The 24,779-nt window shown below is 37.0% G+C and overlaps 1 protein-coding gene across 5 annotated transcripts in view; it reads left to right on the top strand.

The window, feature by feature from the left end:
• Snx24 (sorting nexin 24) overlaps positions 1-24,779 on the top strand; it is a 155,693-nt gene that overhangs the window by 86,659 nt on the left and 44,255 nt on the right. For all 5 annotated transcript variants that reach the window (XR_007109191.1, XM_047556715.1, XM_047556717.1 and 2 more), the window contains one exon: positions 2,554-2,658. Coding sequence is in view for 4 of the 5 variants with exons in the window: in XM_047556715.1 (XP_047412671.1) it covers positions 2,554-2,658 (105 nt within the window). In the remaining variant the exon portion in view is untranslated. The remainder of the gene's footprint in view (positions 1-2,553; positions 2,659-24,779) is intronic.

Raw genomic sequence — 24,779 nt, 5'->3', positions numbered from 1 at the left:
TGCTGACACTCAAAGAATTCTTAATCTGAAGACATCTGTCTTTTATGAAAGTGATTTTTATGTCTGTTGCATTCTACTTCTAATGGATTACTAATTCTAATTTCAAACATTCTGGATTTATTCTCTTATGATTTATCTTTTCATTGACCTTTTCTCTTAATTGTTCTACATTTTGGAAGATTTCCATGATTTTGTATTCTAACTCTTTTAATTTTTTCTGTGTCATGTTTTAAATTTTCAAAAACTCTTTCTTCTTTTTGAGCTCTTTTTTCATAGTAACCTGTTCTTTTTTTATGTAGAAACAATATCTTCTTAAATCTTTCTGCAGATAATAAATTGTTAAAGATCTCTCCTGTTATTTGATGTATCTATTTCTTTTGGCACTGGTTGTTCCCTTTATTTTCTTGTACTTTTTCTTTCATAGTGCTGGTTTTCCTATGAAGCTGAACCTTGATTCCCCATCCAACTAGATTAATATTGTGGGTATTCTATGCTTCAAGTACATAAGTGATCCCTGGGTGGTGAGTGCTTCCTTTCTCTCTTGGTCTCATCATTTTTCTGTGCCTCATTCCCTATGGCTCCTTGCTTTTTTAAAAACACTGTCTATCAAGATTAAATCAAGATACATAAAAATTCCAAATATCAGTAACCTTTTGAAAAAGGGGATTTTTTTTTTTTTCCTCTCAAAAAAAAGTCTGGCAATGGGCAATCATGAGCTGATAGGACGGCTCCAGGAGACTGTCCCTCATCCTGGCCCTTTCTTTCTTTCTTTCTTTCTTTTTTTTTGGGGGGGGGGGTGCTGGGGATCGAACCCAGGGCCTTGTGCTTGCAAGGCAAGCACTCTACCAACTGAGCTATCTCCCCAGCCCCCCTTTCTTTCTGCTTAGTCATTTAGAACACCTATCCTCTCTCTTCAGAATTCCCTCATGGAAACAAATGTTTACAGTAGCTAGGCAGGAAAAGGGTGAAAGGGGGAATAGGACAGAAGATGTAGCCAGTCGAGTCTGTGTCACTTGGAAAGTGTTTTTATGGAAAGTCTTTTACTGTGACTTCTGATTATATTGCATTGACTTCCACTAGCTGCAAGAGGCATAGGGAAATTCAGTTATTTAGCTAAGTTTAATAAAGTACATTACTTTTTCTAATAATATAAGAGTTCTGTTGGTAAGGAAGAATACAGTGTGCAGCAATTGCTTTCAACTGTGATTTCAGTGGCACTTTAAGGTGAGGAGGGAGCAGACCACACAGGCTCAGTCTCTTGGCTTGAAATGGAAGTGCTAATCTTTGAAATGCAGACTCCCTCTTCATGTCTAGAGTGGCTAACATTGAATGTATTCTTTATAGGGGAAGAATTTTTATTATATGTTTAACTGCCCATGTTTAATTGTGTGAATTTTCTTATTCATTATGATGCTTTTTTCTTTACATGTATAGGGAAGGAGGAACCTTTGCAGGATTTTCCAAATCTTTAATTAGACCATTGAGATTCATTCCATTTTTAGAGGTAGAGTGTTAGTTTCCTATTGGTAATGTAATAAAGTACTATAACTGTAGTGACTTAACACAAACTTATGATCTCACACTTCTTGAGCTCAGAAGTCCAAAGTGAGTTTTACTGGGCTAACTAACATCATGGTGGTCAACAGGACTTTATTCCTTCTGGAGACCATAGGGCAACATCTGTTCCAGCTTCTAGAAAGGCTTGGGTTTGAGGCCCTTCATTCCCTCTTCAAAGCCTTTCAGTCTTTCAGACTCCGACCCTCCTGCCTCCCTCTTGTAAGGATCCTAGTGATTATATTGAGCCTGCCCAGATAATTCAGGATACTCTCCCAGTTTTAAAATCATTCATTTAACCAGATCTGCAAAATCCCTTTTGCTATATAAGGTAACATTCACAGGTTTAGGATTTGGTCATCTTTGGGGGAGGGAGATTATTCTCCCTACCACAGGCAACTATAACTCAGCTTCCAAAAGAATTTTCTTTATATCGTTTCCTAGAAAGACTTACCTAAGAACTATCATTTTATTTTCATGAACAGAATATAAACTTAATTGTTAGAGATGTTGGAAAGATTATCCTCTGTTCCATTACAGAATTTTTAAGAACCTCTGCAAACGATATGGTCTAGCATGTGGCAATTGCATCCAGTTTTACTTTCTTATGTGAAAAATATATGGAAAGACTTTTTATCAGAAAATTACTTCAAATAAATTTTTGTCGTATTTATTTATTTTACAAAAATAAATTTTTAAAACTAATTTTACTTTCTTTTTACCTCATTTACTGAACTTTTACTTTTTCAGGAAAAGTAATTTCAATGCGAAATATCAAGTTAACAGCTACCAGAACACAAAACTCTTGTTCCAAAACCTGAACAGTTAGGACAACTAAGTAAAGATTTTTTTTTAACAAAATTTCAGCATAATTATATACCCTCACCTTTTTTAATTGGATGTATCAGTGTTTTACTTTCTTTTATTGACTCCCCCTGCCCCATAGTGTCATTATAATTAACAGACACCTTTTTTTTTTTCCTCTTTCTGTCTTTCTAGCTTAAGAAATGTATAAAAACTCCAGAAATCCCTTCTAAACATGTTAGGAACTGGGTCCCAAAAGTTTTGGAACAGCGACGACAAGGTTTGGAAACATATTTACAGGTAAGATATGTTTAGATTCTCAATTATATAATGTAGCTTAAATAATTGTACGTCTAACTATTTTTTTCAGAATATATGAGAATGATACAAATATATCAAGAAGCCAAGTATTCTTTTTTTTTTTTTTTTTTTTTTTTTTTTGGGTGCTGGGGATCGAACCCAGGGCCTTGTGCTTACACGGCAAGCACTCTACCGACTGAGCTTTCTCCCCAGCCCCAAGTATTCTTAATTAAAATAAAGTTTTTAAAATTATAAGCATGTTGTTGGTTGGTTCATTAACTTTGATTGGTTTATGTTTAGAATTTTTTTTTTTTTTTTTTTGCGATGGGGAAGTGAAAGTTTGATACAAAGGGAAAAGCTGACATAAAGAGGACCTGTCCATTTTTTAATTTACCTCTACAAGCACTTTGTTTTTGTGGTTTGTTTTCCTCTCAGGATTTATTGCTTCCTTATAGCAGTCCCAGCCGTCAGGTTTTGGGTGTTCGGGGAATGATTGGTTTAGTAATTAAAAGTGAATTTTCAGTGGACCCCACTAACACACCTGTGGAATCACCCTGAAGATGGGGGTATAAAAATCGCTTCTGATGAAGTGCCACCTTCTTTGAAAATTAGAGAGTGTGTGTAGGAAGAGGCATTAGGAGCTCTTCTGTAGCAGCGAGGAGAAGCAGAACTTCCTGAGATCAAGGCACTCCCTACCAGTGAAAGAAAACCAAAGGGAAAAGGCTGAACAGTTTCATCTTCTCTGAATTTTAAGACAAAAAGCCCCAGAGGCCTGTGGTGAATAGTCAGTGAAGGCTGCACTGCTCAGGGCAGGGACGGGAGGGGCCACCTGAGGTCAACTCGGGCTCCTCACCTGAGCCAGTGAGAAGCGATGGGTGGGGATGACTAAGGCAGACAGGATGGGGCAGAGGAGTCTTGCCTCTCAAAAAAGAAGAGCCATACTTCAGTAAAAGTTACAATTCACTGTTGGTTCCTCTAAGACATGTTCCAATAAGCAACCACAACTGTGTTCTTCCTTTGATAACTTAGGGAAAGTAGGGACTGTGTGAAGCCACCATGCTCTTTCCTCGACAGAGCTTTTTTCTGGATGGTTGTACCTGAATCACTGGTGATTAGACGCTGAGGAGGGGCTGTCTGCACTTGTGCCTGGTGATAAATTCAGAGGACCCTCTCTCAGTCAAAAGATGTCAGAAGTCTGTTCGTGGCCTTCTGTCATTGACCTGGTCTTTACAAACTGGAATGCCAGAGGCTGCTGGGATGTCTGAGGAAGACTTTCTTCACTGTTCTTGCTCTTTTCCTTTTGGCCTTGGTGGAAGGATTCTTCACCATCTCTCCCTGAGGGTGAAAGCTTAAAGGAAATGGGGATCACCAATCACAGGAATGTGTGTGGCCATGTTTCCCAACTATACGTGGAACTTTGTGACTCCCATAGCTTCAGGCAATACTTCAGAGCAAAAAAGCAAACCCAAACCCCAAAAAACAATACTTCAGCAATTGTACGCAAAGGATAGAAATGCATGTTCTCTATAATTAAATAGAAAAGGTAAACAATGCATTTTCATTTGTAAGCCAGATTTTCCAGATATTGTATATCTTCAAGCTTTAGTTCTAAAGAAAGCTTTATTCTTTTCCCCCCATTGTATTTGACACATGACTTCCATTACTACTCAGTGTAAACATTTTAAGCTGTTTGTACTTTGGATATAAATATGTGGATAAAATCATCTGGCACAGAGAAGAGTTTATAGTGATACTCAAATTGAGCTTAGAATTTTCTATTCTCAGAAATAGGGCTTGAAAGATGTGGTTGAAGGACTGAGAGGGCTTGTTTCCTGTTGTGCTTTTAATATTCAGTTTGTTGTCACTTAAGTCCCTAGAGGAGTTCAAGAGAGTTCTTTTCTACCTGACTCTATCTCCTGCAGTGGGAGTGAGACGGAAGTTGCAGAGATGAATGTGAATACTTTATTAATCCCACGTGAAATGCAAACCCTGGCTAGGGTTCATTTCTTGATTTTTAGTATTTAAGTTTTTTAATAAAATAGTATTACTGTTTCTTTTGCTTGCCTATCTAACTCCATCTGAACCCCAGGGAGTAAGTACCCACTAGCCCTCCTTGGCAAGTACCATCTTGCTGCTAGTCTACCTGAAGAGCGTGCTCCTCATCTGGACCATGAACCTGAGAAGTACTAATACCTCCAAGCCCTGATGCCGTAGGCCCAACAGGAACTTAGACCTTATATCTTCTCTAGCTTGCTTCCTGCCCATCAGCTATGTTCAGGATCACCCCTCTGGCCTTGATTTCCCACCCATGAAACAGGCAGATCAGCTCTTGTGAGGGTCAGAGAAAACAACTCTTCCTCTTATCGAGAGGGCAAGTAGGGCATTCTGGGCTCTGGATGAGTGCAACCCTCTGCATCTCCTAAGATGCCCTGGCTGCTCTTTCATGTTAGAGAAGGAGAAACTAGATCCAGTGCTGTTTGGAAACTTACCTTGCTCCTAGAATTATAGTTAGAAGACTTGGACTGGATTTTTAGTTTCCTAAAGCCCTGTATAGTCTCTCTCACTGTATATTGTAGATTTCCTAAGTTAGGAGAAAATTTTCAGACTTGACATATGTCTTTATGTAAGGCTATAATAGTAGGTTAAGAATAAAAGACCTTATGATCATACATGATTACAATTTAATTGACTGACACTCCCAACTTCCTTGATAGGTAGGCAGATGATTTTTTTAAATCTGTAACTTGAATATTTAAAATCCTATGAAAAACTGCACAGGCTTGTGTTTTCTGTGTTGTCATTAGGCATAGAGAGGAGGGGTTTGTTTGTTCGTTGTTATTGTTTGAGACAGGTTTTCACTATATTGCACAGGCTGATTCTGAACTTAAGGGCTCAAGAAATCCTCCTGCCTCAGTCTTCTAAGGATCCAGGACTATAGCATGTGCCACTCTGTGCAGTTTAGAGAGGAGTTAGATACTCTGCTATATTTGAGAGATTAACTTAAAAACAAAAAAGATCAAATAACCCAGTTTCAAAATTAATTCTGTCCTATATGAGATTTTAAACAAAAGCACAACCTGTTTTACATCTGTACTTTTAAAATCCTTTTCATCCCTTTGCTGCTCTCCAGTAGTGTGAAAACGAGAGGCAACCATTTATTTGGTTGTTCTTCAGTTTAGAAATAAACACTGCATATTAACCTTCAAGATGTAATTTATAAATAAACATCTTCCTTTTATATTTTAGCATTAATTTAATTTTATTGTAAATATTTAAAAATTATTTTGGCAGAAAATTGGCATTTAGGAACTTTTCCGAATACATATTTTTGAGAATAGAGTTTTTTAAAATTATTTTTTAAAATTTTATTCTTCTTAGTTATACATGACAGTAGAATCCATTTGTATAAGATTATACAAGCATAGCATATATCTTGTTCTAATTAGGACCCCATTCTAGTGGGTAGGCATGATGGTAGGGTTCACTTAGGTAATTTCATATGTGTACGTAGGAAAATCATGTTAGATTATTCTTCTGTCTTCCCATTCCTGTCCCCCGTCCCCTCCTTTCATCCTCTTTTGTCTAATCTACTGAACTTTTCTTCTTCCTGTCCCTTCCTTTATTATGGTTTAGAGTGTAGGTTTTTTAATATTTTACATTGCCTTTCAAAAACCCACCTTATTGTGGGTGTGTCATATGGCCATTGTCCCAGCTACTCAGGAGGCTAAGGTAGGAGATCACTTAAGTTCCAGGAGTTCAAGGCCAGCCTGGGCAATATAACAACACTCATTGTCAAAAAGAAAAAAAGAAAAGAAAAGAGCTACTTTTTTTTCTTAAGTAGAAATCTTATATCTTAAGGGGGAAAAAAAAGGAAGTATAACAAATAAAGGTAACGTGCAATTAACACAATACAAATAATTGTCTTGCAGCATGTAGATGTAGTCAGTGTGTTTACTTTCAAAAACTTCTGCCAGATTTGGAAATGGTTATTTCCAGACATTCTAACAATGTAATGATGACAGCTATGGCTTTTTTAGTATAACTTACCTAGGAGTTTTTTAAAAAAGAAAAAAATAATAATGCAATGCTACATCGTTTTTAAAAATTTTTGTAAGTATATTTTTGAACCAGGATTACTTTCCTACTTACCATTTTAAAATAATTTTCCCAGAAACATTATTTTAAAAATTAAATATCTAAGAACATACAGTATCTTAGAATAAAAACCCAGGTTAGTCAATGAGAGGTTAAAAATTAAGTTGGACATTTGAGTGATTTGAAGCCTGGCATTTTATCTGATGAACAATGAATTTTAATTTCATTTTCTAGAATAATTTTCTATGTATTGAGTAGGAAATCTATTCTAGAAATCTAGCTCTTATTTGTGTTTATCATTTTTCCCTTAAAAATACTGCACCCCAGAAAAATTCTCTGAGGTTTAACAAATAAAGGAATTGGTCCATGCAAAAGTGGAATTAAGTAAAACAAGATCTTTCTACATGAATGGAAGAACACTAGTTTTCATCCCAATTAAAAAAAAGTGCCAAATAAAGATTTTCTAAGTAACAACTTTTTTGTTTTCCAAATTATATATACAGATATTCTTCAATTTACAACAGGGTAATGTCCTGATAAACCCATCGTAAGTTGAAAATACCATAAGTCGAAATGCATTTAATACACCTGATCTGCCAACATCACCACTTTTCAACATAGGAGTATGCTGTAGAGTATTGGTACATACACTCATAGTCATGTGGCTGGCTGGGAGCCTCAACTCACTGCTGCTGGCCAGTGTCACAAGAGTGTCATAGCTAGCCTGAGGAAAAGATCAAAATTCAAAATTAGATGTACCTTTTCTACAGAATGCATATTACCTTTGCACCATTGTTAAATTGAAAACTCTTAAGCTGAATTATTGTAATTGGAGTCCATCTGTACTAGAAATTCATCTACTTTTGGAGCTGTTTTCACTGGAAGATAAAAACAAGTTAACATTTTATATAATTTAACAAGAAATGCTATATGCTCACACAGAGTTTTACTTAATGATAAGCACTTGTGGTATTTGAGGCAAAAGGGTAGATCTAGCTTCAGAGGAGCTTTGAACCATAGCCCAGTTAAGTAACTCTAGTTATTTTATCCATTTCTCTTCTCTGTTTTCCTTGGTGCAAGCTCCATTGGACCTCCCTCCCATGATACAAAAGAGCTGCAGCAGTTCTAGACCTCACCTACTCTTACCACATACACCAGAGCCCTGGGGAGGAGTAGGGTCTCTGCTAGTGGGTACAATGGAAGAAGGAGGAAGTGCCTTTCCCTGTAATCTTTCCTGGTCTCATTGACTTATCTTTGCACACGCCCACCTCAAAACCTCACTGTGGCTGGTCAGAGTCTACTCCTGAAGCTAGGGGTGAGGTTGGGTCATTTCCATAAGAAATAACCAGGGTGTTCTTGGTAAAAGAAAAGGGGGTGTTCTGAGTGTGAGTGGAGGAGCAGAAGCAGCCAGCAAATGCCCAGTACAAAAAACAGTGCTGCTCACAATGTTTGAGTGACAAAGGTCATGAGGAGGTAAGGACTTTTTGAGGCTCCTTCCTAGTTAAAGTTCCTGGAGAATTAAGGTCAACAGGTATCCTTGATGTTTGAATATTCAGAGACATTCCTTCCCTTCATTCTTGTTTTAAAAATATAAAATCATAATTGCCCATTGGCTAACATAATTTACATAGAAAGTTTTGGTTGTACGGTACTGGGGATTGAACCCATGGGTGCTCTACCACTGAGCTACATCCCCAACCCTTTTTATTTATTATTTATTTATTTATTTATTTATTTATTTATTTTTATTTTGAGAGAGTGTCTTGCTTTGTTGCTGAGGCCGGCCTCCAACTTTTGATCTTCCTGCCTCAGTCTCCCAAGTTGATGAGATTGCAGATGTATACCAGCATGATTGAAAGGAGTATTTTTATTGCCAATGAAGTTGGGAGCTAGAGCATTAATGAATTTAGCATCTCATAATATTTGCTGAGAAGAAAGAAAAATCTTAAGAATAAATTAATTGCTGTGTCCCAAACTGAGTTGACCATTAAGCACAGGTTCTATGATAATTTGTCTCCTAATTTGAGATGATCCTATCTTTCCTGAGATCCCACTGAAATAAAAGTGTAGAAACTTAAGAAGAAATAAACTCTGATAGTGAAGTAGTCAGTGGGCAAGGAAAGGAGGGGATCATTAAAAGGAAGAAAAATTTTAACAATGTTCCAGAATATGGGATGTCCTGGGAGCATGTAAGAAGATTCTACAGAGCAAAACCAGCAGCCCAGATTCAGCTATGGGTGCCTGTGGTGCATGTGGGAGGACATCTGCCCTGCAGTGCTGGGTGGCTTTTGTACCAGGTCAGCTGAGGTGGAAGACTGATATGCAGCAAACATGGAAACAGGTGGAGCCATTCAGGGGGTACACACGGAATGGGTACCCAGGCCACTTATTCTGTACAGAATACACACAGCCTGATGTTCATGACCAGACAAATTAAAAACAATAACAACAAAAACCACTTTTCTCTTAAAAACAAGACACTACATTAAAATATTAAGCAGAAGGTTGGGGAGAGCTAAACCTTCTAGATGTGGATATCAGGGCCCCAGAGTCGACAACCTTCTCCAACCATTTACCCCAAGGAAAGAAAGACCTACCCCATTGTCTGCTCCATCCACATTGTCTTTCCACTCAGGAACGGGGCCAATGTGGGCCCCCTCCTGACATCCCCCAGAGGAGTCCTACCTTGGCCACCAGGCTGCTTTCTTAGTGTCTAACAGAGCATTTGAAGAATAGAGGAGCATGAACAACAAGACCAAGATGAGCTAAAGCACTGAGTCTAAAGACAGAGAATCCAGGACACATTCAGAGAGCTTCACAAAGGTATTGCAGCTAAAGGATTACAGTGGGGTGCTGTGTGGAAGGAGCAGTCTGAGAGCGGGGGAAAGTTCTTAGAGTTGAATGTGTTATCCAATCAAAGAAATTCAGTAAACACTCTCTCTAGCTGAGGAACAGCTCCATAAAGGACATGTACAAAAACTCCTAAACAAAAGGTAAAAGACACAGAGGACCAATCCAAGTCTCATGTCCTACTTCCTTCTGGAGCATTAGAAGGAAACAAAAGACCAAAATACAAAAGGAAGGGGAGTCTGGGGATGTGTTCAGACCCCAGCACTGAAAAAAAAAAAAAAAAAAAAAAAAAAAACTCACTGAAAAACATGGTTGAGAGCTGGAGAACATAAGCCTTTACACAGGAGAAGTGGAGAAGTGTTGCAAAAGCAGAGAACATAGAATGCCAGAAGCTCTATAATACCCACACTGCACATCAGAGATGAGATCCATCATCTTCCAGAAGCAAAGTCAAATGACAGGGAGGATTGGGGTCCATTCAGTCATTTCTTCCTTTCAGGCTGGTTTATCCACAGGCCCCTCTAGCCTGTAGGAATGCTGTTAAATTGCAAGCTGGCATGCTTTTAGACAAAGATTTTCCATGGGAGCTCTGCGTGCATTATTTGTTCCATTCATTGTAATAATATAAAACTAATCTTTCTGAGAAAGGTACCCACACCTCACATTCCTTACTTGAGAATAACAGTTTTTGTTTATAGCTTCATCTTTTTCATAAAGAGTGAGCAATAACTAAACATATTGTGAGTGTTGGGAGCTAAACAGAAACTGCTCAGAGAGATTAGAACTAAGGATAAACTAAGTTTAAATCTTTTTTTCCAAAGTTAATTTGAACAGAACAGCACTGGAGCAGGGTTGGGACTGGTTTGTTATGCAGAGTAGAGGCATGCTATCTTCAGAGGACTCTGCGTCTGACTAGTCAGCTCTTCATCCATTCTTCAATTAGAGTATGTTGTAATGTTCGCTGGTCAGTACTCCTCAGTAGTCCCCTCTAGGTCAAAAAGTATTGTTGTTTTGGTTGGTTGGTTGGTTGGTTGGTTGGTTGGTTGGTTGGAGACAGGGTCTCACTAAGTTGCTTAGGGCCTTGCTAAGTTGCTGAAGCTGGTTTTGAATTTGTGATCCTCCTGCCTCAGCCTCCCCAGTCACTGGGATTACAGATGTGCACCACTACACCCATCGGGCTATTGTATTCTTAAACAATTACTAAATTTGACCATATGTGTTTGAAAACGTGAATTCACTAATTCTTGAGTGCTCACCTGTGAATAATCAGATCAAGCTTGTCAGATTTGCTGTTTAAATCTCTTAAATATTACTTGGTTGCTTGATCTATGTGAAGAAAGAAGTGTTAAAATATTCCCCTTTAAATGTATTGTTATTGAGGGGGCTGCGGATCTAGCTTAGTGGTAGAATGCTTGCTTAGTGCACAAGATTCTGGGTTCAATAACCAGCGTGCGCACACACACATGCACAAAGTGAAAAAGGAAAACAGTTATTAATGATATAATTGGACTTCGTTCAATCATCCATGCTTCTTATTGTTTTATCATTCAAACTTTTACTGTGAGTTTTTTGTCCTTGCCTTGATGGCAGATTTGTTTTCCTTTCTCTCTCTCTCTCTCTCTCTGGTAACTGGACTTGAACCATGGGAACTCTACCACCCCACCAAGCTACATTGCCAGTCCTTTATTTTATTTTATTTTATTTTTTATTTTAAGTTGCTGAGGCTGGCCTTGAACTTGCCATCCTCTAACCTCATCCTCCCAAGTCACTGGAATTACAAGCATGTACTACCTCACCTGGCTTCTTTTCTCTTTTTTTCCACCCACCCATTGTTAGTTTATATCTGTTCTTTTAGTAGTTACCTGTTATTGCTATTTTCCTCCTGAACATTAAATCTAATGGCCCTGGGTATGGACTCTTATTGATGGTTCTTTCCTCTCAGCACTTGGAAAACATTGGGCCATTTCCTTCTGACCTCCGTGGTTTCTGTTTAAAAAAGAAAAAAAAATCTCCATTGTCATTTTATTTTTTCCCCTCTACATGGAAGATCTTGGTTTTAAATGGTTGATTTTAAGTCTTTATCCTTATTGTTCATTTTTAGAAGTTTAATTATCCTGTGTCTTAGTATATATTTGAGTTTTTCTCTTGGAGTTCTCTCAACTTCTAGAATCTGTAGGTTAATGTCTCTCACTAGATTTGGATGTTTTTAGCTATTATGTCATTGTGTACACTCTCAGCTTCTCCTCCTTTCTCTTTTCCTTTCAGGACTTCAATAACAGCAATGTTAAATTTTTTATTACCATCCCAAAGTGACCTGAGGGCCTATTTCTTTTTTCTCTTTTTTAGATTTTTCTTTTTGTAGATCACACTGATATTTTCCTGTCTTCCAGGTCACTGATTCCTTCCTCCATAACTGCCTTGATGCTGTTGGGTCCTTTATACTGAGCATTTTCAATTGGTTATAGTATTTTTTTAGTTCTAAAATTCCTATTTGGTTCTTCCTTATATCTTGCATTTCTTTACTGAGACTTCATATATCTTCACTGGATCATTCTCTTTTTCTTTTGTTTTAAATGTGTTCATAGTTACTCACTGACAGGATTTTATTAGGGCTGCCTTAAAATCATTGTCCAGTAATTCTAGCACTGTCCTCTTGGCCTCGGCATCTATTTTTCATTCGGTTTGAGATCTTCCTTGCCTTGGGCATGACGAATGATTCTGATTGAATCTTATGCGATGCGTATGATGAGGCTCTGGGCCTTACTTATACCGTCCATTTCGGCTCTGCTTCTCTAACCACTCATCAGGGGAAGGCAGGGCCTGAGGACGGCATCACCTTGTCTCTTCCAGGTGAAGGTAGGAGACCAGGTTTCCTGCTTGGCCTCTGTTGATATCTGGGGATAGGATGTGTTGCTCATTACTGCTAACATGTGAAAGTCCCTCTTATTTGATGCCATCACAGCAGAGAGCGGGATGAGGGCCTTGTTACTGTCAGGTGGTCACGGAAACCCAGGTTCTTCACATGGCCTCACCAACACCCTGGGAGGGAGCACATTGCCAGAAGATGGTGGAGATCCTGGCTGCCTGCCTGGCCTCTCTGACTCCACCCAGGCTTTGGGCCCTCGGCTTCCCATTGGCCTTCACAGGCATGAGGAGGTGGGGCCATGGTTTTTTTCTGTGGTGTTGGCTGGAGTGAAGTGGCTGGAACCACAAGTTGTCTTTCTTGCTGTGTGGTCCTTTTCCCAGTTCTTTAGCTGGAAAAAGGGCCTTCCAGGTGAGTTTACCTGTTGGTGTTTCCTGGTTGCCCACTTGTTCAGCTCTAGATCGGGAGTCTGTGAGGCAAAACAAAAATCCAGGGAAGATAAAACTCTCCATTCTGACATTCCTTGGGACCTGTGGGACCTGTTGTTCCTGGCGGTTCTTCCCTGAGCCCTTCGTGATTCTTACGTTTGTTATTATGTATAATGCCCAGGGGTTTTAGTTGAACTAAACAGGATAAATTACCAAAGGTACTTCTACTCCATCTTACTGGATGGAAATGGAAGCCTATATATTAACTTTTTGTTTGTTTCTTTGTTCCCCACCCCCAAGTTTTAAAATTATTTATACATATAACATAAAATTTGCTATCCTGACCATTTTTTATGTTGATACATAGAAATTATACATATTTGGGGGTACCATGTGATGTTCTGACATATGTATACAATAGCAGGGCACTTGCTTGTGGTCCCAGATACTTGGGAGGCTGAGGGGAGAATCACTTGAACCTAGGAGTTCAAGGCCAACCATGGGCAGCACAATGAGACTCTATCCCAATACATAAATAAAATGCAGATATTGTGAAACGCTTATATACCTAGTACAGGGTTAAAATCTAGGTACATATATCTATCTTCTCAAACATTTTTTTGGTGGTGAAAACATTCAAAAAACCTTTCTTCTAGCTTTTTAAAAAATATGTATTTTATACATTGTCACTATCTGTAGTCTGTATACTATGTAACAGTGTACCAGAACTGCTTACTCCTAGCTAACTACAACTCAGTACTTATTGATCAACCTCTCTGCAACTCCCCCTAGCCTCTGATAATCACTGTTCTACTCTCAACTTCCATGATATCAACTTTTTAAGATTCCACATATGAATGAGATCTTGTGCTATTTATCTTTCTGTGCCTGGATTAATTCACTTAAAACAATATCCTTCAGATCTATCCATGTTGTTGCAAATGATAGAAATTCACACTTTTTATGGCTGAATAATATTCTATTCCATATACTACATTGTCTTTTCCCATTCATCAGTTGATAAACCCTTTGTTTTCATTTGTTAACTACTATAAAAAGGACTGCAGGAAATATGGTGTGCAGATGTCTTGGACATAATCATTTTATCTCCTTCAGATATATACCTAGGAGAGAGAGAATTGAATCACACGATTGTTCTATTTTTAATTTCTTGAGGATTCTCTATACTATTTTCCATGATGACTGTACTAATTTACATTTCTATCAATACTACGTAGGGATTCTGTTTCTTCACCAGCACGCTTTGTCTTTTGTCTTTTTTTAATAATAGCCATTCTAATGGGAGTGAGGTGATCTCATTGTGGTTTTGATTTGCATTGACGATTAGTGATATTGAGCATTTTTTGTCTATTTTTATCTTTTGGCCATTTGTATATCTTCTTTTGTAAATGTCTAATTAGAGCTGTTGCCCATTTTTAAGTGGGCTATCTGGTTTCTGCTGTTGAGATTTTGGTGTTTCTTATGTGGCCTGGGTTTCACTCTTGTGTTAGATACATAGTTCACAAATACTTTTTTCTCATTCTGTAGGTTGTCTCCTAGTCTGTAAATTGTTTCCTATGCAGAAGCTGTTTAGTTTGATGTAATCCTATTTGTCTTATTTTTGCTTTTTCCTTTGATTTTGGAGACTTAAAAGATTTTTTTGCTCTTTCCAACATCCTGAAACATTTACTCTGTGTCTTTTAGTAGTTTCATACGTTTAAGTCTAATCCATTTGTCTTAACCATTTTTAAGAGTACAGTTAAGTGCAGTAACTTCACGTGCATTTATATTTTTGCATAACCATCATCAATATCCATCCCCAAAACTCTTTTCATCTTGTACAGTTTACACTCTATCCCACTGAACAGTTTCTCCATCCCCCTGTACCACCCAGTGCCTGATGGATGACCTCCCTTCTACTTTCTGACTCTATGATTTTGACTACTCAGAGAGTATCTGTCTTTGTGACCAGATTATTTCACTTAACATAAAGTCCTCTAGGTTCATCTGTGTTGTAGTATGTGTAGGAATTCCCTTCCTTTTTAAGACCACACAATATTCCACTGTGTGCATACACCACTTTTTGCCTATCCACCCATCCATCCATTGATTGATACTTGAGTTTCTTCCACATCTTAGTTCCTGTAAACAGTGCTACTTTGAACATGAGTGTACAACAGCTCTTTGAGACCCTGCTTTCACTTCTTTTGGATGTATACCCAGAAGTAGAATTGCTGATTCTTATGGCAATTCTATTTTTAGCTTTTGAGGAACTGTTGTGCTGTTGTTCACTGTGGCTATACCATTTTAGATTCCCACCAGCAATGTACAAGGGTTCAATTTTTTTCCATATCCCTACTAACACTTGTTATTCTTAATTTTTTTGATAGTTGTTATCCTAATGGATATGAGCTATTATCTCATTACAATTTTGTCTTATGTTTCCCTAATGATTATCTATGTTGAGCATCTTTCCATGATTTCCCCCCCGTAATTTTTATTTTTATAAATAATAGTGGAATTAATTGTTACACATTCCTACATCCACATCATGTAACAGTGTAATTTGGTCAATTTTGTTCCCTAGTATTTCCCCTTTCCCTCCCCTCCTTGCTCCCCCTGTTCCCTTTCTTCTGCTGATCGCCCTTTGATTTTCACAAGAAATCCCCTCCCTACATTTCTTTTCCATTTTTCCTCTCTAGCTTCCACATATGAGAAAAAAAACATGACCCTTGACTTTCTTAATTTGATTTATTCTGCTTAATACAATGTTCTTGACTTCTATCCTTTTTCATGCAAATGACATAATTCTATTCCTTTTTTTCTATGTTCTTTTGGCCATTTGTATATCTCTTCTGGAGGATGTCTATTAATATTTTGCCATATTAAAAATCAGTAGTTTGCTGGGTACAGTGGCACATATCTATAATCCCAGTGGCAGAAGACTGAAGCAAGAGAATTGCAAGTTCAAAGTCAGCCTTATGTCTCTTGATGTAGAATATTTTTTACATATTCATAATTTGTATACACACACACACACACACACACACACACACACACACTGGGGATGGAACCCAGAGGTGCTTTAACACTGAGCACCCAGCTCTTTATTTTTTGAGACAGGGTCTCATTATGTTGCTTAGTACCTTGCAAAGTTGCTGCAGCTGGCCTCAAACTTGTGATCCTCCTGTCTCGGCTTCCTGCGTCACTGGGGTTATAGGCCTTTGCCCCCATGCCCACCTTGAATTAACTTTTATTATGTAAGGGTTCAACTTCATTCTTTTCCATACAGATAGCCAGTTTTCCTAGCACCATTTGTTAAAAAGACTTTTTCCCTATTGAAGACTTGGCCCCTTTGTTAAAATCATTTGACTTTATAAGTGAGGGTTTATATCTGAACTCTATTCTCTTCTACTGATCTAAATGTCTGTCTTCATTTCAGTACCTACTGTTTTGATTGTTGTAACTTTGTAGTAAGTTTTAATATTAGAAAGTGTGACTTTTCTAGAATTTTATTTTTCAAGATGGTTTTGACTGTTATCTTGAGATTTTATATAACTTTTAGAATTTTTTTTTAATTTCTGCAAAATGATAATTGGATATTGATAGAGATTTCTTCAAATCCATAGATCAATTTGGGTAATATTGACATCTTAACAATTTTGAGTCTCAATCTATGAACGTGGCATATCTTTCCATGTATTTGTGTCCAATTTCTTTTAGAAACGTCTTACAGCTTTCATTGTGCAAGTCTTTTACCTTCTTGGTTAAGATAATTCCTAAGTATTTTGTTTGTTTAGCTATTTTTTAAAATTATTTGTTCTTTTTGTGTAAATATTATGACATATTTATACAATCATGGAATGCATCTTTTTTAGGATCCTAGTCTTGTGGTTGTGTGTGAATATTCTCTCTGATATGTGGATGCTAACACACAACAAGTGGTGAGGAGGGGAAGAATAGGAGTTCAGTGGGTTAGACAAAGAGGAATGAAGGGAAGTGGGTGGGGGACAGGAATAAGAAAGAATGGACTGATCTAACTTAACTTTCCTATGTATTTTACTCTTTTAGTTGCTATCATAAATGGAAATGTTTTCTTAATTTCCTTTTCTGTATTTTGTTATTAGTATATTGAAATATAGCTGATTTGCAGGCACTGACTTTGTATCTTGCTACTTAACTGAATTTATGTATAGCAACAGGTTTTTGTGGACTCTAGGGTTTTCTACACACAATATCATATCATATGTAAACAGAGATAATTTTACTTCTTTTCCAATTAGGATGGCTTTTATTTCTCTTGCTTGCCCACTTGTATGTACTGTTCTTAATGGAAGTGGGGAAAGCAAACCATACTTTATTCCTGATCTTAGAAGGGAGACTTACAGCCTTTCACTATTGAATATGATTTTTGCTATGGGTTTTCATGTATCACTTTTATCATGTTGAAGTTGTGTCCTTCTACTGCAATTCAGTTGAATGTTTTTGTCAAGAAGGGATGTTGAATTTTGTTAGATGCCTTTTCTGCTTAATTGAAATGAGCATGTGAATTTCTCCCCTTCATTCTGTTATTTTGGTACATTACATCAATTGATGTTTGCATTTTGGACCATCTTTGCATTTCAGCAATAAGTTCCACTTGGTTATGGTTTAAATATCTTTTAAATTTGCAACTGAATTGGTTTCTAGTATTTCAATGAGGATTTTTGCATAAATGTTCATAAGGGATATTGATCTAGTTTTCTTGTATTCTGTTCTTTCTTTGACTTTGATATCAGGATAATGCTGGTCTCATGGAATGATTTAGAGAATATTCCCTCCTCTTCAAATTTTTGGAAAATCTTGAGAAGAATTGGTGTTAGTAATTTCTGTAAATATTTGATAGATCTCATCAGTGAAGCCATCAAGTACAGAGATTAACTGTGGCAGAAAATTTTTGATAGTGACTTTAATCTTCTTATTAGTCATAGGTCTATTCAGATTTTCTACTTCTCCATGGGTTACTCTTGGTAGATTTCGTGTTTCTAGGAATTTGTCTATTTCATCTAGGTTATGCAATTTGTTGACATAGAATTGCTCATCATAAATTCTTCTTGGGGAGGTACCAGGGATTGAACTCAGGGGCACTCAACCACTGAGCCACATCCCCAGCCCTATTTTGTGATTTTTATTTAGAGACAGGGTCTCACTGAGTTGCTTACTGCCTCATTTTTCTGAGGCTGGCTTTGAACTCATGATCCTCCTGCCTCAGTCTCTGGAGCCACTGGGATTACAGGCACCCCCAGCTAAGCATCGTAAATTCTTGATTCTTTTTATTTCTGTAAAATTGTTAGTGATGTGCCCCACTTTCATTTCTGATTTTCGTAATTTGAGTCTCATTTCTTTTTTGTTTAACTCATCTGACTAAAGTTTTATCAATTTTATTGGTCTTTTCAAAGAATCAACTTTTGATTCTTTGATTTTTCCCTTGTTTTCTGTTCCAATCTTTATTATTTTTCTGTTTTCTGTTCCAATCTTTATTATTTCTGTCTTTCTGCTATCTTTGGGTTAATTTGTTATTCTTTTTCTAATTTCTTCAGTTGTAAAGTTAAGTCGTTGACTTTACTTCTTTCTTGATTTTATTGTACTTATTAAAGCTATTTAATTTATTGTATTTATTGAAGTGTCTATTTATTAAAGCTATGTATTTCTCCTATAGCACTTTGTTGGCTTTAATATGTTGTTTTCATTTTCATTTGTCTTTCACTATTTCCTAATTTATTTTGTGATTTCTTTTTAGATCCATTGGTTTATTGAATGTTTTTTTACTTTCTACAATTTAAAAAAAATTTCCAGTTTTCCTTGCAGTGTTGATTTCTTAATTCTTTTGTATCTTCTCTTGGAGAAGATAGTTCGTATGTGATCTACCCTTTAAAATCTATTGATACTTAATTTGTGGCCTAACGTTTGGTACATTGCTAATAGGTTCTAGTTCCTTGTTGCTTCTGGTTTGTTTTCTTGAGCTTATATTGATAAAACTTAATGCTTTTTAAAAATGTTGTGATTAATAATTTCATTGAAGAAATGATAGCATAATTGCAAAATATTCTCAATTTTAGATTTACAAATACCAACTAAAATGACTCACTCAATGATTGTGTTTATTTCTACATCACTGTTTCCTTCTAGTTCTATTTGTACACACTTATGTAAAGTAAAGCAAAACAGTGCATTTGTCAAGTAAATTCTGGTGCACAGAAATGTAAAAAGTGGAAGTATATTATTCCATATTCTTTTTAAAAAAATAAGGTGGTTCAAGTTCCTCATATAAAATAATTTGAGATGAAGTTCTCCCTATTGAATGAGTAGCTCCAAGAGAATGCCACATATGCTTTTCACCCATTGATTCCTTATATTGAGAAAATTCCTCTAGAATATCATTCTCTGAAGTCTCATGGTCTGACATTTTGAATTTTGCTGTAAATCATGGCAGCTGCTAGTTACATATGGTTTTTGAGTATTTAAAATATGGCTAGTGCAAATCAAGATGTTCTGTAACATAAAATTCACAGATTTCAAACCTCCTACCAAAAAAAGAATGTAAAGTGTCTCAATGTCTGATTAAATGTTGAAATAATATATATATATTGGGTTCAACAAAATTGATTACTAAATTTTTTTTTTTTTTACATAAGGGAGTTTATTAAGCAAACAAAGCATCTCCCTGAAGGGTAAGAGAGAAAATGAGAGGAAAAGAAAAGGAACGAGAAAGGGGGCACGCTAGAGAGAGTGGAAAAGCGAGGAGGATAGAGAAAAGATGTAAAATTATTTTTGCCTATTTCTTTTTACTTTTATAGTGTGCCAACTAGAAATTTTACACTTTAAGTGGTAGAGCGATGGGGATGGGAAGGACCATAGAATGAGATGCACATTATTATTCTATATACATGTACGATTACACTACTGGTGTGATTCAGCACCATGTTCAACCAGAGAAATGAGAAGTTATGCTCCATTTGTGTACAGTGTGTCAAAATGCATTCTACTGTCATCTATAACTAATTAGAACAACAAAACAAGAAATACAGTTGAAAAAAATTTGCATTTCAGTTACTGAAAAGTATATGTGACTTGTGTTCTATTTGTTAGACAATGATGGTCTAAAGTATCACTGTCTATCCCTGCAGTCATAATCTGAGTCTTTTGATAGTTGTGAAACATTTTCCTCTATCAATTTTATTCTTTACCATTTGGTACAGAAAAGGAAATTTTTCAAATTTATAACTATGCTCAATAAAAAGCTAAAGCAAACTTCAGGGATGTTATTTCCTAATCTCTTTTTTAAAATTTTTTTATTTGTTCTTTTTAGTTATACATGATAGTAAAATATATTTTGACATATCATACATACATGGAGTTTAACTCCCCCTTTTTTGGGGGGGTAGGTGGTACTGGGAACTTTTGGCCTTTATTTTGGGAGGATTGGCTTAATTCACGTAGTATGACAGTCTCCAGTTCCATCCATTTACCAGCAAATGCCATAATTTCATTCGTCTTTATGACTGAGTAATATTCAATTATTTATAAATACCACATTTTCTTTATCCATTCATCAATTGAAGGGCACCTACATTGGTTCTGTAACTTAGCTATTGTGAATTGAGCTGTTATAAACATTGATGTGACTGTATCATTACAATATGCTGACTTTAACTCCTTTGGGTGTATGCCAGGAAGTGGGATAACTGGATCAAGTGGTGGTTCCATTCCAAGTTTTCTGAGGAATCTCCATACTGATTTCCAGAGTGGTTGCACCAATTTGTAGTCCCACCAGCAACGTATGAGTATACCTTTTCCCCCACATCCTTGACAACATTTATCATTACTTATATTCTTGATAATTGCCATTCTGACTGGAGTGAGACGGAAGTTGAGTATGGTTTTAATTTGCATTTTTCTAATTGTTAGTGACATTGAACATTTTTTCATCTATTTGTTGATCATTTTTTATTTTTCTGTGAAGTGCCTGTTCAGTTCCTTTGCCCATTTATTGATTGGGTTATTTGTTTTTTTTGATATTAAGTTTTTTTGAGTTCTTTATATATCCTGGAGATTAATGCTCTATCTGAGGTATAGGTGGCAAAGATTTTCTTCCATTCTGTAGGCTCTCTGTTCACATTCTTGATTTTTTCCTTTGTTGCAAAGAAGCCTTTAGTTTGATACTGTCCCATTTATTGATTCTTGTTTTATTTATTGTACTTTAGGAAGCTTATTGAGGAAGTCGGTTCCTAAGTTGACATGATGGAGATTTGTGCCTACCTTTTTTTTCTTCTAGTAGATGCAGGGTCTCTGGTTTAATGCCTACTTCCTTGATCCACTTTGATTTGAGTTTTGTGCATCTCTTAGTCTCTTTGAAAGATGATTGAGTGCTTTGGCAATATAATAGGAGAACTGAAGGGTATTTAATAATCATGCTTTATTTCATTATTCTGCTAGATAATTCCATAATTCTTCCAATTTTTAAAAATTATATTAATATTTTCTTAGCATAGTTAAGAATAATTGTAAGTAATAATGAAATGATGTTTAGGATGAGAAAGTAGTGAAATATTTCAAGGTATAGGAGAAATAAAATAACTAAAATTTCATACTATGTTTTAGAGAGATTTTAATGGATCTAAATACATGCTAATTGTAAGATATGATGACTTCTATTTTTAAAAGATAAATGAACTTTTTCTTTGTTCTGGATGGCATTCAAGAAAAAATAAAAATCATAAAATATTAGAACTGTTTAATTTTCTGACTTTTCAAAGTAATATGTCATTTTCTTTTTGACTCTGTTTTCCTTCAATTCTATCATGAAACTTCATTGTTATAATTATTCTGTATCTAGATGTTGATAAATTGTGTGTATATGTGTGTGTGTATACACATATACATTTGTGTGTGTGTGTGTGTGTGTGTGTGTGTGTGTGGTGCTAGGAATTGAACAAGGCCTCATTTATACTAAGCTCTACCACTAAGTTATAATCCAAGTCCTTAATGTATCATATCTTCCCCATTTTGTATTCTGTTTTCTGTTTTGAGTCAGATAATTTAATAACTGATGTCTTCGGTGTAATTTGACTACTCTGGTTTCTGCAGGTTCTTGCTCGTGGTTATTTATTTCATCATTTCATGTACATACGTTTTTTTGGTTTGGGTTTTCTTTGTTTTTCATATATTTAACTGAGTGATCAAGTTTTCTGGATCTTTATTGTTGGGATTCTTTGATTGCCAGGTTTGAACTGAATAGACACAGAGAGAATTTTATCTACTTTTGCTGATCACCTGCAAATACTGTCAACTGGGACATCTTAGCTTGAGATTAAAAAAAAACAAAAAAACAAAAAAACTTTTGAACCACAATGATGGTATTAGTTTAGGCTACAAACCTATGAAAGAATTAGCATGTGGTTGTGAGTTCTCTAAGAATATTGTTTTAGTCAGCTATTTCACTGCTGTGACTAAATGATTTGACCAGAACAATTTTAAAGGAGGAAAAGTTTATTCGAGGGCTCACAATTTCAGAAGTCTCAACCATAGACACCAAGTTCCATTCCTTGTGGCTTAAGGTGAGGCAGGAGAGTGTGGCAGAGGGAAGCAGAGAGAAAAAGTCTCCACTCTCCAGATACAAAATATATACTCCAAAACCACGCCCCAATTCCCACCTCCTCCAGCCACACACTACTACTTCAGTTACCACTCAGTTAATCCCTTTCAGAGGATTAATTCACTGATTGGATTAAGACCCTTATAACTCAATCACTTCTCCTCTGACTGAACCTTCCTGCACTGTCTCACATGTGAGCTTTTGGGGGATTCCTCATATCCAAACCATAACATTCCACCCCTGGCCCCCAAAATCTCACACTCATCTGAAAATGCAAAATACATTTAGTCCATTTCCAAGATTCCCCATAGTCTCAACAGTTCCGAGATTTCTCAAAGTTCAAGTCCAAAGTCTTTGAGACTGAAGGCAGTCTTGCATTGTGGAACGCCGATAAAATTAAAAGCAATTTATAAATACCCAACATACAAAGGTACTGAGCAAACATTTTCATTTACAAAAATAGGGGTATAGAAAGAAGGGATAGGACCAAAGCAAGACCGAAATCCAGCTGGACAAACAGGTCGTGTAGCTCTGTGTCCAGCACCTGGGGCACATGGCATCTTGATGCTCTCTCCAAAGCACTTGTGTAGCTCCGCCCCTGTGGTCTTGTTGGTTATAACCCAAGTGGTTTTTCTGTTGCCTTGTCTCTGCTCAGTTCCTGTAGCCTTCTTAGAATGATGTCTCATGTTACTGGCATTTCTTAATCTTGGGGGTCTCCACTGCAACTTTGGTTTCCTCTTCACAACTCCACACTTTGACTTCTCAGGGGGTACCTGCAGAGACTCTGACCCTACTGCACTTGACCTGGGCTCCCAGGCCTTCCTTTGAAATCTTTGTGGAAACCTCCATGACCCCCTAACTCCAGCATCTGGCATCCTGTAGAGCCAGCACCATGTGGTTGACACCAAGGTCTGCCGCCATCTCTAGCTGTAGCCAAGCTTCCAGAGACCCTTGCTGCAGCAGACTTTGAGTGTCTGGGTGTCTGAGCATGTTGAAAAAACTTCCTAGGCCCCCTTGTGCAAGAAGGGTGCCCCACGGGTCTCTTCTCAAGAGATTTTTCACCTTTACTCCTTTGAGCTTGAGATGGGTCTGGTCTTGCCAGCTCCCAAGATGCCCTGAAGCCACCTTTCTTATTGTCTCTAGGCAAAGTCTTCAGCATTTCTTTAGTGGAAGTAATGTCTTTAACAAGTGCAACCTCCTTAGCCCCAGTTTTACTCTAACCTTTCAAGTTCACTTTTTTCCAAATCTTTCTGCTCTGCTTTCTGCTCCTGATTATCACAATAAATTTGGCTAAAAGCCGTCCACAATATCCATGCCACTGCCTGAGACATTTTTTCTACCAGATTAAGAAGTCCATCGCTTCTAAAATCAGCTTCACAGAAAGTCTCAGGACATGGGCAAAATGCAGACAACTTCTCAGCCAGAAAATAACATGAATGGGCTCTACTCCAAATTCCAATATAGTCCTCCTTTACTGAAATCTTGGGTCTGGTCTTCACTGATCATGGTCCTACTGCCATTCTGGTCTTCTGAGCTCCCACCAGAATCAGCCATTAATCTCTTCTTACAGTAATCTAAATCATTTCCAGATTGCACTGCTATACATCTCAAAATTCCTCCCACCAATTCCAAAAAAATCTAAAATCTTCTGAAACACACAGTCAGGTTAGTTGTGACAACAGCTAACACTCTCAGTACCAATTTCTGTGTCAGGGTTCTCTAGAGGAACAGAATCAACAGGAGATATGATTATAAAAAGGTGATTTATTAGATTGACTTACACGACCAGAAGCTGGATAGTCCACAATGGCCTTCTGCATTCTGGAGAGCTGGAAGAACCAGTAGCTGCACAGTCCAAGAGGTGGAAGCCCCAGAACAAGAGAGATCAACAGTGCTATCCTAATCCAAGATGAAAAGCTTCTGGAAAATCCCTGGAGAATCATTGGCAGAGTCCACTTTGGAAGAAAGAAGAAGAGAGATTCGATATCCTCAGATGATGGAAGCAGCAATCAAGTACCCATTTAAGAAGAGTTAAGCTTACATCTGCTACTGCTTCCTTGTTCTTCCAAATTTTATTCCATCCAAACCACCATCCTATTGGAGGATACTGTCCATGCTTAGGGAAGGGCTCCACTTCAGTTGGATATCCCACATGCCAATCATTCCTACATATACCCTTATCCACATACCCAGAAGTCTTTTAATCATTGACATCTCTTAATCCAATCAAGTTGACAATTCAAATTAACCA

This window comes from Sciurus carolinensis, chromosome 6, assembly GCF_902686445.1.
Source record: "Sciurus carolinensis chromosome 6, mSciCar1.2, whole genome shotgun sequence".
Classification (NCBI taxonomy): domain Eukaryota; kingdom Metazoa; phylum Chordata; class Mammalia; order Rodentia; family Sciuridae; genus Sciurus; species Sciurus carolinensis.
The sequence above is the reverse complement of the archived record's forward strand: the minus strand, read 5'-3'. Positions and strand labels throughout refer to the sequence as shown.